An 18,855-nucleotide genomic window follows, 5' to 3' on the forward strand; every position below is an offset into this window, starting at 1 on the left:
GTAGTGAGTTTTGTTCCATATGATTCACACTAATTAGGAATAAAGTTTAACTGGTTTAACATGCAACATTATTTGGAAAATTTTTTGCCCTTTCTCCACACCTTTTAAGCTTCTCTTTTTCAAATATTTATCTAGACCCCTTTTAAATTACGTTATAATGTCTACCATGAAAGTTGTGATAAAAATCATCCACCTTCAAATCTACACAATTGCATTAAGGATAAATTGGGTAGATTCTCCACTGACAGTGTAATGTCCAAAATGTGACTTTAAATCTCAAGTCCCTGCTCTCCCACAAAGACTGTGCATGATGAGATAGGCCACCAACGACAAAATTGCACTGCTAGCTATCCACGTCAAAATAAATGGCAGCGACTGATAAATATTTATCTGTGACACCAATGCCTTGGTGTTCAGGAAAACCACCCTGTGGGTGTTTCCCAGTACCTTTCAGGAAAAGCAGCACCAGTTTCAAGTAGAGGGATGCCCAGTAAATGCTGGCCTGATCAGCAACGCTCACATCCTATGAAGGAATAAAAGAAAAATTATACTACAGCATTTCCCAAAGTATATGAGCTGCCCTAGGCATCAGCCCTTCAGAATTGTTGGAAAGATAGCTCTGAGAAGATACGGCTGTGCTGAATGGATCATCATTCTACTGTGACTGTGAAGAACATAAACAGCAACAGAGATTGGCAGGCCATATGACTAATTCCTGCTGTAACTTCTATGTACATGCCAATGAAATGATTAAAGTGCCTGCAGTCTGCATTATTTCAGGGCTTTAGACTTAATTGAAGTGTATAAGATGCTGAATGTTCTTGACAAGGCAGGCGTGAAAAGGGTGCTTTCTTCTTGTGGATCAGTGAACATTAATAAAAACTAAGGGTTGTACTTTTAAGACAGAAATGAGGAGAAATCTTGATCTCAGATGGTAATGCGACTATGGAACTTGCTGCTTCAGAAATTGTAGGAGCCGGTCCATTGGCTGTTTATAAGTCAGAGGAAGTTAGATTCTTGTTAGGCAGGGGATTCAAAAGTCATTAGAACAAAATGGGAATGTGTAATTAGAAACACAAATAGGTCAGCCATGATTTTGTTGAATGGCACAGTAGGTTCAAAGGGCCAAATGGTCTACTTCTGCTCCTATTTTGAACGTTCACTTCAAAACACTTCAAAAAAATTTAGGAAGATTTTATACAAAACAGTTAATTTTAGGGAGAGATGGTAGGAACTGCAGATGCTGGAAAATCTAAGATAACAAGGTGTAGAGCTGGATGAACACAGCAGGCCAAGCAGCATCATAGGTGCCGGAAGGCTGACGTTTTGGGCCTAGACCATTCATCATGTTTTCTGATGAAGGGTCTAGGCCCGAAACTTCAGCCTTCCTAATTTTAGGAAGTTGAGTTCTTGGCTTGTTATTAGAATAGGTAATTGAGGAAAAATCACAGTAGCTATATTAACACTGATGTAGCCTATGACACATAAGCAGGGTGACTGTCACTTCAGCAGGATTTCCATTCCTTAAGGTTTTAGCAAAGATCTGTAGCTCGGGTTGTGGGTGAGCTTGCTGACTTGCTCGCCGAACTGGCTCGTTTTCGTTCAGATGTTTTGTCACCATGCTATGTGACATCATCAGTGGAGCCTCTGATGAAGTGATGTCATTCTACTCCGTTTGGAATTTATACTGTCCGGTCTGTTATGGGGAATACTGTCATTTCCGGTTTTGTTCTGTATGTGTTTGTATATGGGGTCCAATTCTATTCATTTGTTGATTGCATTATGGGTTGAGAATCATCCCTCTAGGAATTCCCATACATGTCTATGTTTGGCTTGGGCTACTATGGTTACATTGTCCAAGTTAAACTGATGGCCGTCATTGTCCGAGTGTACTGTTATTAAGGAGAGTTCATTATGTCGTTTTGCTGCTAGCTGATGTTTGTGTATTCTGATGGCTAGTTTCCTTCCTGTCTGTCCGATGTAATGCTTGTTGCAGGCGTTGCATGGTATTTTGTAGACTTCGTTGGTTCTGCATGTTGTGGGAATGGGGTCTTTAATCCTTGTGAGTGTTTGTCATAAAGTGGCTATGGGCTTGTGGGCTACCATGATTCCTAGTGGTCGTCGGAGTCTCGTGTCAGTTCTGATATTTTCTTGATGTAGGGCAGTGTGGCCAGTGTATTAGGGCGTACTGTGTCCTTGTGTTGTTGTCTGTTTAGTAGGCACCTGCAGGTGAAATTGCGGGGATAACCGTTCATGGACAAAGATTTTGTATAGATGCTGTTCCTCTTCCTATGTAGTTCTGGCATGTTGCAGTGAGTGGTGGCCCATTTAAATAGTGTCCTAATACAGTTTTCTTTGTGGATGCGGGGGTGGTTGCTGTAGGAGTTGAGGATTTGGTCAGTGTGGGTTGCTTTCCTATATACGGAGGTTTGGAACTCCCCATGGGTCATACATTCAACTCCATTGTCCAGAAACGGAAGCTGATTGTTGTTTTCTTCTTCGCTCGTGAATTTAATCCCAGCCAATACGTTGTTGACGTGGGTCTCCTAGTTTGGTGCATTTAATGATGACATACGTGTTGTCCACATACTGGATCCACAGTTTAGGTTGAATGTGGGGGAGGGTAGTGTGTTCTAGTCTTTGAATAACTGCCTCTGCGACCTTAGATAGGTGACCCCATGGGTGTGCCATTGATCTGTCTGTATACTTGACCATTAAAGATGGAGTGTGTGGTGAGGCACAAGTCTAGTAGTTGGAGTACGTGGTCATTGCTGATGGAGCTACTGGTCTACGTTCCTGCTTCCTCTAGTAAAGTGGCCGGTGTTTCTTTGGCTAGTGGGATGTCAATTGATGTGAATAAAGCTGTGATGTCAAAGGATACCATAATCTCATAGTCGCTGATTTTTATGTTCTTGAGGGTATTGTGGAATTCTTAGGTTGAGTGGATGGAATGGGGTGATCCATTGACTAGGTATTTCAGTCTCTGTTGTAGGTCCTTGGCCAGTTTTTGTGAAGGTGTGCCCAGTAGGAAGATAATAGGTCTGAGGGGGATGTCTGGTTTGTGTACTTTAGGAAGTCCATAGAACCGACAAACACTCACAATGTTTAAAGACCCCATTCCCACAACATGCAGAACCAGCATAGTTTACAAAATACCATGCAACAACTGCCACAAATATTACATCAGACAGACAGGAAGGAAACTAGCCATCAGAATACATGAACATCAGCTAGCAGCGAAACGGCACAATGAGCTCTCCTTAATATCAGTACACTCAGACAATGAAGGCCATCAGTTTAACTGGTATGGTATAACCACAGTAGCCCAAGCCAAACATAGACATGCATGAGAATTCCTAGAGGCATGGTTCTCAACCCATAATGCAATCAACAAACATTTAGAATTGGACCCCATATACAAACCCATATAGAACAAAACCGGAAATGACACAACTCACCAAAGTAACTGGACAGTATAAATTCCAAGCAAAGTAGAACAACATCGCTACATCGGAGACCTCATCAATGATGTTACCAAGCATGGTGATGAAACATCTGAATGAAAACAAGCCAGCTCGGCGAGCAATTCAACAACCTCAGGATTTCTATTCAAATCTACATCCAAATTTACAGTTATTATCGTCAATTAAAGACATTTCCTTCTCTTTGTGTATGCTACTCATAGGTCTGGAATCAATACAATTTACTCTCAAATAATAATAGCATTTTTTTCCTCAACTCTTAAATTCATCTACTTGAAAGGTTTAAAGCAAAATAAACTCTGTCACTTGCTAGTGCTCCTGCTGTACACCGATGAACTGAATCAGAGAGCAGCAAACAGTAGAGGACAAAGGACAATTCACTGAGGGAAGGAAAATTTATATTTAAAATGATCTGCCCAGAAGTATGAAAAGAACGATGAAATTACTTTGTAAATATATATATATAATTATAAATCAGGAGGATCCAAAATAATCAGAGTATAAATACAATGTAAATTTGAGTGCTTTTCTTGCTACAGGTCTCTGCAAGTTTTGTAAGCACATATGAATCACAATAGGCAGAATTATGAAATTAGGAAGTTGCATCATGAAAAAATATATGAATCACTGCCCATCCCAGTGTTAAGTCAACTACATATTTCATACTTCTACATACCCACCACAAAAGCAATTTGATCCTTCTGATCTTGTCAACCAGACATAGTTAATCAAAAATCTTACCCTTTGAAGCTCGTCCAGGCCATATTCCACTGCTGATGTAAGTACATCCAGAGCCTGAAAAAAAGAGATAGGTATCAGAAAGTTGAAGTGAACAAATTCATGGATATCATCATGATCATGGATTACTATTGAGCTACTTAATTTAAGGGATGTTTTAATTTTAAAGCAAGTATGATATGCACATATATCAGTGCTACTCATTTTCAACATGTTTCTGCCAGTTTCCATGTGAGGTTTTGGGTTCCACTGCACATAATGAAGCAACAAGACAAATTCCTTCGAACAATATTCACTCCACATCTTTGGCAGGAATGGCATCAGCTTTGGCAGACTATACATGAACATCTAAAAAGAAAAATTTAGTCCCTCTGCTAAAGGGTACTTGATACTCAACTGATACTGAAAAGAATACTTTCTGAAAATACATACTGATAACATATTTGCCCCAATTGTCTGTAATAATTTTGGAATGGACCTTATTCAATGGATTTTTTTTTTGAAACTATATTATTGCAAAGACTAAAGGGAAAATGTAAGTTTCTCTGAATATCAAAAGGCAAATAATTATACCAGAATGCCACCTCATAAGTGCTTATGAAAAAGCTTAAAAAGAGGTCTGGAAGCTTTTGCTTTCAGACCTATCAGCCTAGGACTGGTGTATAGCAACAGGGCGGAGAACCCAGTGCGGTGGAAAATATTCAAACGAAATGGAAGAAAAGTTTTTTTCAAATGTATCAAGACTTCATACAACAATGCAAGTTGTGGAACTTGTGTAACTTCCAATGGATTGGTCAGATGTGGTTCCCCATCATTTCATTTATGATCACTGCAATGGTTTAATATCCTCCTGCAAATTTGGTTGTGATCTTGAACAGATATTTATCCCTGGCAGTAGTAAAATATTCATCTATTACACACCATCTTCCATCTCTGTGTAGACCTTTTGATATCAAATTTAGAAAATGGATTAGCCATTTTGGTGTGCATCACTCATGTTTTCTTGTTATAGTTACCTTTCCAAATCTGAGCAAATATAAGAACATAGCTTTCTCGTATCTTTCTAACCCAAATAACTCAGTTGGTAAAGTTAGCATGTAATTGAAACACAGAAATGAGAAGGTTCAATATCTGTTCTGTGTAATCGGACAGTTAGTGTAGGAAAGAGAATAACATGCCACCCTTAAGTGCTATTCCTTGACTACATATCTCTCCTTGCTTTAAAGTACACTGGAACAGATATTAGGTGTTGAAGGTGTGAGTCTTGATTATAATGCCACTACAGAAAAATAGCCTCAATGCCTAAATATACAAGTGAAGAATGGCCACATAAGCAAAGTTTCTAGACGATGCCAGTGCTCAAGAAATCTTACCCCAGCCTGAATCCTCATCTTCACAAGGAGGGAAAAACATGAACAAAATAAATTAAATCATGGTTACAAATCACATTCAAGAATGAGGGTATTGCAACAGGCTCTGTAAACTGTGTCCCAGAGGGAAGAAAATCAATCTGTTTGGAGTGATATCACATTAGGTGTTCCCTCCTCTGGTGTAATTGCCTAGAGAGCTCTGACCTTCTCAGTCTGTTCAATGCTTTGAGCAAGAAGATAGCCTGATCTCAAATTCAACAGAGAAATATCTATCAAGAAGTAATTTTACACTAACAAAGTGTTTCTTCAGTAGTACAAAATAAAAGTTTTGAAGCTAGAATTTCTGATTTGGAAGACGTTTCTCGATTCAGGAAAACTAACTTTAGACTCTCTTCAGTACAGTGTGAATCCTACAGACATCCGGTGGCAGATCAGCGATAAATCGAGTTGCAACATGTTTAGTGTTGAGCATCATCTGTTTATCAAACAATAAGAATATTTTAATTTTCAACTGATCAATATGGAATCTGTGTCTGTGTGCTTCCCTCTCACTTCACCTGGCGAAGGGGCTACGCTCCAAAAGGTTGTGATTTCAAATAAACCCATTGGACTATAACCTGGTATCATATAAAGACTCAGAAATTGATTTAAAACAAAAAGCCCTGGAGCAGGGGTTACAAAGAGTGAAAATTAAGCATCTGAATTGGAAATATTATTGTTATTGGTTATTCCTCTCTTTGAGACAATATTTTAATTTTCAGTTATAACCAAAACACTTGGAATTAAATCACAGCATTAAATGAAATTTGGAAAGGAGCTATGAGCATCAATTTAATCCACAGACCTCACAACTTCCAAAAACACAAAAGCTTTGCTCCATTCACCAGCTCTGTCTACAACATCCTACATAAACATATGTGTAAAATACAAGGAAAATTTTACATTTGTGTGTATTTCCTCTGTACTCTTTCCACTACAACTTCCCATATCCACAACAATTGAAACTGTTGACTTGTCCACATAAACTGGTCATACTATAATTGCACTCTCCAGCAGTGCTGACGCTATAGTGTCTCATTTTTGTTTCTCAACTCTTCAACTTGAACTGCAGGAAAACCCCTTCAATTCCAACTAACTTTGCTTTAACACTTTCCAAATTTCAGTTGCTTTTGAACTGTGCACAAAACACATGAAGAACGTCTTACATCTTTACTTACTGCTTGCCAAAGGTTGATATACTTACAGCATGAAAAATTTACGTAGGAAAATTTTATTACAAATGTTAACAGGAATTTAGAAAGGAAATATAGAAGTAATGTGGTCTAACTTTTTTAAAATGGCGTTTGAGTAATCTCTTCTCCTGACTTCCAAATGCAATTTCCCAGAAAATACACATGATCTTCACTCTCCATTTGCAAGTTAATTGATGAATACTGAAAATCATATGCATGCACTTGTGGAGTATTTTTAGCTTAAGCTAGGAGTACAAAAAAAAAGGTGCCTTTGTAGGGAGGTTGGATTTTACCAGGGATAAAAATCAGGATTCTGGACAACTAGGGAAATTCTAGTTCACCAAAGCACTCTATATTAATGATGAATACATGAGATGGGTCTAAAGGTTCTATTGTTGACAACAACTGTCAAAAATAGACATGTTCTCAGCTAGTGTCCTCGTCCACAACACAAAACTGATCAGTACCAAAGATAGGTTGATTTGAAGTTGCTACCATTGGCATTAACAAGATGATAATGACCTCACATTGGAGTCAATAGATTTATCATCCTGTTAAAACCAACATTCGCATTGCCATGCTAACAGGGGCCTGCTGCTAATCTGGCCTGTTTTGATTTTATGAGGCAATAAGCTCCTTTTAACATGAAAAGCAGCATCCAACAACAAGCAAAGTGACTACCACTTAAAAACAAACAATAACGTACCTGAAGCACATTTCCGCCTAGCTTAGTGGCGATGTAGTTAACAGGTCTGAAAGGGTAGCCTTTAAATTATTTTCTTGGAGGCAGGGGAGAGTTCTATAAAGATAATTTAGTGAACTCCCTCTGGTCAACACTACCACCACTTCCACCCACCCCCTAAACAGTGATCACAACCCCATTTTGTCCTTCACTCTGCCACCACCCTGGTCAAAACTTAGCTTACTGCCTGGTCTAAGACAAATAAACTGCATTGAATGTCCATCTGATATTTGTGGTACATGAGCTGTCATGAAATAAGGCCTGGGCCACGCTATACAAGGTGCAGATGGCTGGCTCACTTAACCAATCAGCTTCTCGTGTTAAGAACTGTCCACACAGCCCAGAAACAAATGTACTCACTATATCGCTGCTCAGCATCACACAGTTTGTGTAGAGAAACTCAACCACAGCTAAGAAGACGTCTGGCCGCACATCTGTAAGAACAAATGGAACTTCGGCTTCTTTGGCATCACGTGACAGAAGTTGCTCGGCAAACATGGTGCTAAATGCCTCGCAGCGATATGCTAAGATGCAGCGGTGAGCATACACCACTTTCCTCTCCTCTCCAACAATGAATTTTACATCACTGGTTACAAAAAAAAAGATAAAAAACAAATTAATCATAACATAAATGTATATTTGGAATGCTCATCCTGTGGAACAAATAGCACATTCATAGCAACAACAGCAAAAGCTGGTAAAACTCCATAAGTTTGGCAGCATCTGTGGGAAGAAACAGAAAATTCATAAAATTGGCATATCATAACTGCACCTTTAAAGTTTGTATTGCTACACAGAGTATCTCAAAAGAGTTTGGTAGATAGTTATTAATTTTTACATTGCATTTATAAACTTCATAGACATGGCAATTTAACATAATTAGGACTACAATTATTGGCATGCAGCAGGAAAAGTGACCACTAGGTAACAATAATTTTCTCTCTTCTGCTACACGTCTGATAGTGTTGATTCCTTACTGGGGTTTATTTTGACAGTCAAGTTACTGGTTGATACTTAAATTTTTCTTCCCATAAGCTATTCAACTGTAAAATGTATCACAGAAAAACCCAATGGTCACCACCTGAAGTGTACATGCTAGTATCATCAGCAGAAGTTGATAAAGACTCTTCAGGAATGGATGATATCCCCCTTAATTTTAGAAGGTATAAAGCTAAATACTGGACCATACATTAACTCTGGACAATATGTAACCACAAATGACATAAAATCTTACAAAGTGTCAGCTGCTCTACCCCAACAGTCAGCTACTGCAATGCGTTTCCCAGATTTGGGGCTAAAATGCGACATTTGAATCTGCAGTTCAGCTCCTAAGAAGCATTACAGTCATCCTACAGCTCTGCTGGTTGGCAATGACCTTAGTCTTAGGAGGTTGAAACGAAACAAATAAGATTGCATCTTTGTGTCAAAGCACAATGACAACAAAGACAGCCAAAAAGCTTTGTAACCAAGCCTTCGATCTACCTCTTCTAATGTCTCCTTCTTTGGCTTGATTTTTGTCTGATTATTATCTGATCAGATGCTCTTGTGAAATACTTTGGGACATTTTACAATGTTGAAAGTGCTATGGAAATGTTGTTGAACTCCAATGGCTCATTCTTTTTAAATGTATTGTACTACTGTCAATCACAGTAAGTCCTAATTTAAAGTCACCCTGCTGAACATCATTTCGATTTTGTTTTCTTCATTTGTGGGACATGGGCATCATGGGCATCGTGGGCTCACCAGCATTTATTGCCCGTTCCTAGTTACCCTTGATAAGGTGGTGGTGAGCTGCATTCTTGAACCGCTGCAGTCCATACGCTGTAGATGGACCCACAATACTGTCAGGGAGGGAACTCCAGATTTTAACCCAGCAACAGTGAAGGAGTAGTGATACATTTCCAAGTCAGGATGGGAGTGGCTTGGAGGGGAACTTGCATGTCGTAGTGTTCCCATGTGCCTGTTGCCCTTGTGCTAAGGATCTTTGAGGAATTTCTGCAGTGCATCTCAGAGTTGTACACACTGCTGCGACTGAGTCTTGCTAGTGGATGTTTGTGGATGAGGTACCAATCAAACAGGCTGCTTTGTCCTGGATGGTGTCAAGCTTCATCCAGGCAAATGGATTATTCCATCACACTTCTGACTTGTATCTTGTAGATGTTGGATAGGCTTTGAGGAGTCAGGAGGTGTGCCACTTGCTACAGTATTCCTAGCCTCTGACCTGTTCTTGTACACGTTTTATTCATATCACAAATCCAGTTCAGTTTCTATTCAATGATAAACCTCAGTACGTTGATAGTAGGGGAACTTAGTGAAGTTAATGCCATGGAATGTCAAGGCGTGGTGGTTAGATTGCCTCTTATTGGAGATGGTCATTAGCTGGTATTTGTGTGGCGTGAAGGTCACATGCCACTTGTCAGCCCAAGCCTGGATATTGTCCAGATCTTGTTGCATTTGAACATGGACTGTTTCAGTATCTGAGGATTCACAAATGGTGCTAAACATTGTGCAATCATCAGCAAACAGCCCACTTCTGTTCTTAAGGTCATTGATGAAGCAGCCGATGATGGTTGGGCTGAGGACACTACCCTGAGGAATTCCTGCAGAAATGTCCTCAAGCTGAGATGACTCACCACCAACAACCACAACCTGCTTCCTATGTGCCAGGTATAATTCCAACAGCAGAGAGCTTTCCCCAAATTCCCATTTATTCAAGTTTTGCTGTGGCTCCTTGATGCCACCAGCCAAATGTGGCCTTGATGTTAAGGGCAGTCCCTCTCATCTCACTTCTGGAATTCAGTTTAAAACAATTTACCATTAGTTTAGTGCCCAGTGTCCTTAATTAAAGATGCATCCCAGGTTTTAAAACCAGTTTAAAATCAGCTGTCGCACAAACGCCATCATCATATACAATGGCACGGTCAGGCCCTGAGAATTTGTTGGCAACATCACGCCCCATGATAGCATCGGTGCCATTGTGTCCATGCCCAGTAGTCTCTTTGACTTATGCCTTTCTTCATCGAAGCTGATCTTTGAATAGGGGTTGCTTCCTCTCTGCACACAGATGAAGTGAAAGTGCTTTCATTGTCTCAGGGATTGTTTGGGTGAAAATTACCACCATCTGCAGGAGCCATTTTAAAGCCAATGAGGCAGCAAGCAAGGTAGATGAAAAATTTTAAAATCCCTTATTCACATGGTGACTTAGTGCTGTAATCCCTTTGAATATGAACTGCTGTTGTATAGAGATCAAGGAAAAACACCAGCCTAGCAGTGATAGTTGATGGTTTAAAGCACCTTGAAGCAAGTAAGTGAGCAGTCGCTTATTACTAGAGATCTTCGGCTACCGCCTTATCACAGTGAGAACAATCTGTGGTAACACTGACAAAATTAAAGAAAATGCACAAATCCTTTGACCATAAGACCCTAAGACCATAAGACATAGGAGCAGAAGCAGGCCATTTAGCCCATCATGTTTGCACTGCCATACAATGAGATCACGGATCTGATAACCCTCAAAACCAATTTCTCCATAATCTATGATTCCCTTCCTGGTTATAAATCAATCTATCTCAGCTTGAAATATGCTTAATGACCCAGCCTTAACAGACTTCTGTAGTAAAGATTCACTCCCCTCCGAGAAGAAACTGCTCCTCACCTCTGTCCTAAATGTGAGACCCCTTATTCTGAAATTCTACCCTCTGGTCTTAGGCTCTCCCACCAGAGGATCTAACCTTTCTGCAACTACCCTGTCAAGTTCTCTAAGAATTTTATATATTCAGTAAGGTCACCTCTCATTCTTCTAAACTCCAATGACTACAAGCCCAACCTTCTCAGTCTCTCTTCATAAGACGGTCCCTCCATAACCAGTATCAACCTATCAAACCTTATCTGGATTGCCTCCAATGCCAGTATATCTTTCCTTAGGTAAGGAGCCCAAAACTGTTCAAGGTATTCCAGCTGTGGTCTGACTAGTTCCTTGTATAGTTTTAGCAAAACTTTCCTATTTTTACACACCACTGCCTTTGAAATAACAGCCAATTTTCCATTTGTTTTCCTAACACCTACTAAACTTGGATGCAAGGTTTTTTTTTAAGATTCATGCTCAAAAGCATCTGCTCCGTAACTTTCTGTAATCTTTATTTATTACACTTAAGTGCTAGCAGGGAGAGTCAGTCTAAAAGGAGTATCGTGGAGTACATGGAAAGCATCTGACTTTCTGGATCAAAGATCAAAACCAGTGCCAGGTGCCCCCACGTTTGATGATAATCCAAGAAAAAGTCAAAAGTCTGTTTGAGGTCTCACAGAATCAGCAAGGTAAGACTTCTCCAACAGAGTTTCGATACTGGACCCGTCATTCAACGATTTTAAGACGTGTTCCTGTTTACACAATGTTAAAATGTCGGACGAGGCAGCCAGCGCTGATACAGAACCTTTTAATGAATTCCCTCCCAACTTGAAGAGAGTCATTGAAGATGGTAGCTGCTCAGACAAATAAGTTTACAGTATCATTGAGAGGGGGCTTATTTTGTAAAGGTATGCCTCAAAAAACAATACCGTTTGCCAGAGAAGACAAAGTCAGGAAGTAAAAGCTGCCAAAGGTTGCCTGGCTGGTCTCCTTCTTGGGAAGGTTCACTAGGTTGATGCCTGGAATGGAGGGATTTTCTTTTGAGGAGAGATTGAGTAGGTTTGGCTTGTACTCATAGGAATTGAGAGGACACCTTACCGAAACAGATAATAAACACAGAGGGCCTGACAGAGTGGATGCCTGTCCACCTCAGGCAGCTGAGAGGTTGTTTCCCCTTGTGGGAGAGTCTAGGACCAGAGGGCATCATCTCAGAGATGAAGAGGAATTTCTTCTCTCAGAGGGTAGTCAATCTGTGAAATTCTTTACCACAGAGGGCAGCGGAGGCTGGATTATTAAGTATACTCAAAGTTGAGACAAACAGATTTTTAACCAGTAAGGGATTCACGAGTTATGGTGAAAGGGCAGGAAAATGAAGTTGAGGATTTTCAGCTTAGTCATGATTTCATTGACGGGTAGGCAGACACAATGGGCCAAATGGCCTATTTTTTGCTCCTACATCTTACGGTTTTATGGACATTGCAGGAGATTTAAAGCTTAAGCCTTTAGTAGTGTACCGGACTGAATAACCATGGACCATTGAGGGCCTACTCCCAAGAGCATCTGCACCTCATTTGGTGCTTAAAAGAAAACCTAGGTGATGGGGCCACTCCTTCAGGAGTGTCTCGCTGTGTGCCAATCCCATTTGAGTGCATACTGTGCCAGATTCTTGCCATTAACATCTTGTCGCTGTTGGATAATTACGTAGACCATTCCATCAATCTTAATGAACTCTCTGAAAACGAAGAAGCTGCTTTTCCTGCAGCCCACATGACTTCACTGATACAACCAATGGATTGGGGAGCAATACCAGACCTGCACTCAAGTCCTCCATTGTACTCTGTCTCAACACATCAAGGCAACAAATGGTTAGAAAGCATCAATCAATCAAGGAATTTTGGTATGGTTACAAGGGCATCAACAGTACTGGCGAGGTTTAAGATGAAGTCACATCGACATGTATGGATGATGCATGGCAGAGATTGTGGCCTCAGTGTGTCAGTTCCAAGAAGAATATCATTACTTCGTTCCTGAGGTTTAATCTGAAATTATGACCTGGGCAAAGGAAGCTGGCTTTGTGAAATTTGATCAAGTTGACATGGTGGAATTTCTTGCATCCTATGGAGTGGAATTATCAAGCATGCAGTTCAAGCTGAAGATGAAGACTGCATTGAAACTGAATCCACTGACATTCTGTCAAGGAAACAACTGGTAAGAACATTCTAATTCAGGGAAGAGGTGAAGTGAAATCTTCATGGAGAATGACCTAAAGAGAGTGCATGGTGCCAGAGTGAAAAGGGGAACCAGTAACACCGCTAACACTGGGAAGATACGAACACAAACAGACACTGACCTTTCAAGCAACACCTGCCCCACACCGCAGAGTTTGCAGTGTGTAAACTGTATTCATCAGCCAGACAGAAAGCAAGTCATCTTTGAGCCAAAGGGATGGGGAAGTGTTGTCTAATTTGAATTTTTACAATGTTTCTCTGATATTTTGCAAGTTACTTCAGGTAAGAATGCACATCCATTCGTACATTGGTTTTTCCAGGCAAGAAATCTCCGCAAGAATCTAACTTTGGTTGTAACGCTGATCCATGGGGAAAATCACGCTTCACAAAGTTATTTCACGTGTAGCCGCAATTATCAGGAATGCACCCTCAACTTTAAATAAGGAGTTAGTGTATGGAAAAGGTCTGAATGATGTAGACACAAAATCTAATTCATGCATCTCAATAGCTGAATAACTTTAAACTGTGATGTCAGTTGGGCTGATCCCAAGATTCTTCTGGTGACTGATAACCTGAGGGTGATCCAATAGACAGAGATCATTGAACAACAAGACAAATTCCTACCAGCGAATGCAGGTAGGCTTGCCAAACATGATTCCCATCAACACATCAACTGTCAAAAGAGAGCACAAATGTTGCAAGCATACTCTGCTTACGAAATGAGGAAATCACCAGATGCAATTACTGTGGGTTCAGAAGTGAAGCAAGTAGAATTCTGAGTCAATTTTGGATATGTTGGCCATTATAACTATCCACTAAAATGAGCTGCCACAGTCTTTCTTCGTCAGAAATCTGCCCAGTTCTGAACACCTTGCCCCCTGCTGTGATTTCAAGAACGTCCCCAAACCACTCCTCTTCAACTAGTCTCCATTCTTGTTTCCCTATTCCTCTCAACTTTCCACGTCCACCAAACCACTCTCCTCCTTATTATAACATCTATATCTTGCTGCAAACAAGCAGCTTTATGGAAATGTGAGTTGCTGTTATTGTTGTTGTCGATGATGATAATAATAGCATGGCACTCAAATGATCAGCAACGTCACTGGAAATTTGACTGCCAGGAAGTGTTAGGGTCAAGAAATAATTGTCAAATGAGTAAAGGTGACTCAGTCATCAAGCCTCTTACTTCCAGAAGAAGAATGTGATCTCTAATGTGAATGGCACTCCGTTTTATGTTGGCAAGTAACAGTCAGAGGTCAGCAAAACCAGAAACACCCCCCACACCACTCACTCGACAAACACACGGCCGGGAATCAACTTGAAATTCCAGGCTATCATTACAGTCTGCATTACTCAATTCCAATTCAATGGATTATGCAGATAATTTTCTCAAGCTTCCCCGACTGAAACGGTATATTTGTACAGCATCTGGCAGTCTATATTTATACATATACTTATATCTTTATTCCCTGTCTTAAACAAACGCCATTCCAGCTACTGTCTAAAAAGATGGCTAATTAACATAACTCTGTTTTTGATTAAAAATTATTTCACAGATTTTTCATGGAAATTTTAATTTCCAGTTACACTTGATGTTTGCCAAATGCTGGTTCTTGTGTCATTTAGTTCAGGGCTATTATTAGACTGTAATATATTAAAAAGTGCCATGAGCCTGCAAAGCACAGTATATCATCTTTCAGTAAAGGCCTCCCTCGAACTACCAGATGATTTTACTACTATGTTTAAACTGGAAATCTTAGTCATAAAAGTGCAAGACTAACAGGGTGCATTGTATCTGTAGCACGAGGTAAACATAGCAGCAAATAAACCAGACCATCCTGTCAGTTTCAGTGCAAGTTTCACTGAAAGTGACTAAAATGAAATCCAGTCATGTAACTGATCAGCCAGTAACGTGTGAACGATTCTATTCAGAAATCTTGCACTGTTCTGTTTAGTTCAACCTTTTATGCGTTTAACGTTGTCAGGTTATTCCCACACATACTGGATTTGTTACAGACTGCAATTCCATGAAACGGTGAGGGAACCCTAACTGAAGGGACGGGGCTGGAATTGCAGTAAGCCAGGGTTGCGGGGGGTGGGTGGTGGGCAGCCGGCATTGAAAATTAACATGAAACCTATTTGAATCTTCATATGTGAAATAAACATGGTTTCCAGACAGAGACTCTACCTGAGGTACAAAGTTTTTCTTTTCCATTTGTCTGTTTAGATTCCAAAATACTGGATTATGGGCATAATACCTGCTGTTCCTGTATCTCTCAGTTGGAAAAACAAGGGCTCTATCTTCTGTCCTGGAATGAGAGTGGGGGAAATGGATAAAAAGAGAGACTGACATTAGGAAAGGAGAGATGGTGAGAGTGGGAAAAATGGAAAAGGAGGAAAGCAAGTGAGAAAGGAGAGTCAAAGTGGGAAAGGGAAAGTAACAATGAAAAAAGTGGGAGAGCAAGAGACAGAATGGGAAGGGGGTGCATGACAGAAACAGATTACGAATGTTCCTAATTATTTTCACAAATGATTTATCCTTTTGAGATTTATTTTCTGTCAGAATGTTCAATTTTGAGGAGGATTTAACAGACAGGATCAATAAAGGCAATGCTATCAGTATGATTTACATGGACTTCCAAAGCATTCGATACAGTTTTAGCCAAGAGACTTGTAAGGAAAGTTACAACTCATGGAATAAAGGGGACTGTAAAAGCATGCATACAAGAATTGACCAAGTGACAGGAAACTGAGGGAAGCAGTGAGGAGTTATTTTCAGAGCTTTCTCTGGCAAAGAGCAGCTTGCATTCCAGACTAATGGATGAAATTTTGGAGCAACAGTTACAAATAGCAACATCTCCACTGCCAGCAGACATAGGAAGGCTTACTGAGGCAAAGCAATCTCAGCCATCGGTGTAAAACACTGGTGAGTTGAACATTTCACTTTACTCTCTTAAAAACTAAATTAAACTGGGGCTTTTGTGTCTGCGGCCCTCAATTAATTTCATCCATTAATCACAGGCCCTCAACAAGATACATATTCCACACCCCTGCATTATAGTATACACTGCACCTGGTTTAATGATAATCAGCTGTTGTTCCTTTGAAAATCCTGCAGTGATTCCACCACAATCATTAATCATTCAAAGTGGCATCATCATGTATTAGCAACTTGGGGGCTTCAGGATACCCTTGCAGCTTTCATGGGAATGTAAATGATTTCCTTTCATGTTTAGAAAATGCCATTTTTTGTTGCAACATGATTGAATTTTGACATTCCTCATTAGAACTTCAATGTTTTTGCGAAATCTGTTTTGGACCTGTATTTTCTGATAGATCATTTAGAATTGAAGCACATTTTTGAAATATAATGAAAAAAAAAATCAGCAACTTGAACACTACAGCTATTATCTTATTTATTAAATAGGTTAAGCTAAGATTTTTTTGGGACAGTAATTTGTTATTGTTCCGATCTGCTCAAAAAACTTCCTTTGGGTTTTTTTTTAAAAATGCAAAACTACATTATTTAAATCATGATTCACATAGCACTTCTAGAAATTAGTAAGTTAAGTAAAAAGCACCTGTCTACCGTTCAGACTTTGGCTAAAACCGAAGCGTATTTGATGAAACTTTAGAAACTGTTGAATTTTGGGTATTCTTCATTACACCATCTGACTCCCCACTGGTTTTCATTTTTAGAAATTTCCAGACTCAAAAACCAGACATTGATCACCCTCTCAATGTGCACGTACCCACCAAAAAGTGAGAATTTGCAGCTGAATCTGGAATGAAGTTTTCTGCAGGAACTAAACTCCAAAACAGCAAAATTATTCAATCAAGACACAGCAGTATTGCATGTTTGGCTATTCACAAAGTATCAATTAAAAGTTACAAGTTAGAATCTTTCTCGATTCCAGGAATGTCCCAACGAGCAGAACCGGCCAATGAAACTACTTTTGAAGTGTGTGCGTGTAGAAAAACAAGCTTTTATTTTAAGGTTATTTATAATTGAAACGAGTTTTATAATATGTATTTCTGTTTTTAAAAGGAAGCTATTCCCCGCACTGATTCTACACCGAAATAAAGCATCTCATGGCACTTTTAAACAGATTCTCCTCCGGTTATCCATAATATATTCTTGTTTTTCAAATTATAAATTAGGACTGTCCGTGTGAGGCCTATCGCCCTCCTCCAATCCCCGGAGTGTCCTGCCTTCCGTGGCTGCTCTCACCTCATCTCCGGCGCGTTGATCATTCTCTTCATGTCGGCGGCGAAGGAGCCGAGACTCCCCCGTAGATAAGCGGAGTGGCAAGGGTTAGACATGGCAGGTCACAGGAGGAGTTGGGGGCGGCTTTAGTCTGGGATGAGTCCCTTACACAGTCAGCCAGAGAGAGAAGAAATTTGAAAGAATGGGAGTGAAGAGGAGGTATGAGAATAATAGAGGAAAAAGTAAAGCATGCAGAGGAGGAAATAGAAGGAAGCTCTAAAAAAAAGTACAAAAAGCATGAAACTATAAGGAATGAAGTTTCGTTTTGAGGAAAAGGCCAAATTTAAAGTGAAAAACAAGAATTAATATCCTTTGTCATATTGCAGCCTTTTGTTTTACTGCTGTATTTTTCCCCTTAGTACACTGAACACCACAGAAACAGACCCTTTTGTTCACCACGTCTGTGCTGACCATGATCTCATTCTAAACTAATCCCACCTGCCTACACATGGTCCATATCCCTGTATTCTCTCCCTGTTCGTGTCTGTCTAAATGCCTCTTAAATGCATCACCTCACACTTGTCCTGATTAAACACTGTCTGCCATTTCTCTGAGCAACTTTCCACTGTCTATATCCTGCTGTATCCTTTGATAACATTCCTCACTATTCACAATGCCACCAGTTTTCATGTTGTCTGCAAACTTACTTAATCAGACAACCTACATTTTAATCCAAATCATTTATATATATTACAATAACAGAGGCCCCAGCACTAATCCTTGCAGATCAATTTAATAAAGGTAATTGTGAAGGCATTTTCAAAAAATAGGAGCACTTCTGATACAGTGGTATGTACCCACCTCTTAAGTAGGAGACCTGATTTCAAGTTCCACCTGTTCCGGAGGTGTGTAATAACATCTCTTAACAGATTGATTGGAAATATCTACAAAGGGATACTGTGGGATAGTGGTCTGGTGCCTGGTGTTGGACACCTCATTCATGCACAAGAACGGTGGGGGGGTTCAGGAAGACCATTTCAAACTTGGTAATAGAGAGAAACAGACAATAGAATGACCAAGACTGGACAACTGAATCCCAGCCTTCATTAGAAGTGAACTTTCGCCACAAGCGTTTCAGGATTTCTGCTTTAAAAGACATGTTAAAATAACTGCTGCTTTCAAGGGCTGTTGTGGTACAGCGGTAATGCCCTAATCTTTGGACCAGGATGCC

At 40.0% G+C, this 18,855-nt stretch overlaps 1 protein-coding gene across 2 annotated transcripts in view; it reads right to left on the reverse strand.

Annotated features, from left to right (window-relative positions):
• The window catches only part of LOC109913306 (BTB/POZ domain-containing protein 19-like), a 154,859-nt gene extending 136,797 nt beyond the window's left edge, over positions 1-18,062 (reverse strand). For both annotated transcript variants that reach the window (XM_020512796.2, XM_048602437.1), the window contains exons 1-3: positions 17,649-18,062; positions 7,925-8,150; positions 4,224-4,277 (exon numbers count right to left, since the gene is read on the reverse strand). In XM_020512796.2, the coding sequence (XP_020368385.2) occupies positions 4,224-4,277; positions 7,925-8,150; positions 17,649-17,740 (372 nt within the window). In that variant the 5' untranslated portion in view covers positions 17,741-18,062. The remainder of the gene's footprint in view (positions 1-4,223; positions 4,278-7,924; positions 8,151-17,648) is intronic.
• Between the last annotated feature and the right edge of the window lie 793 nt (positions 18,063-18,855).

Source organism: Rhincodon typus, chromosome 10 (assembly GCF_021869965.1).
Source record: "Rhincodon typus isolate 14 chromosome 10, sRhiTyp1.1, whole genome shotgun sequence".
Classification (NCBI taxonomy): Eukaryota; Metazoa; Chordata; class Chondrichthyes; order Orectolobiformes; family Rhincodontidae; genus Rhincodon; species Rhincodon typus.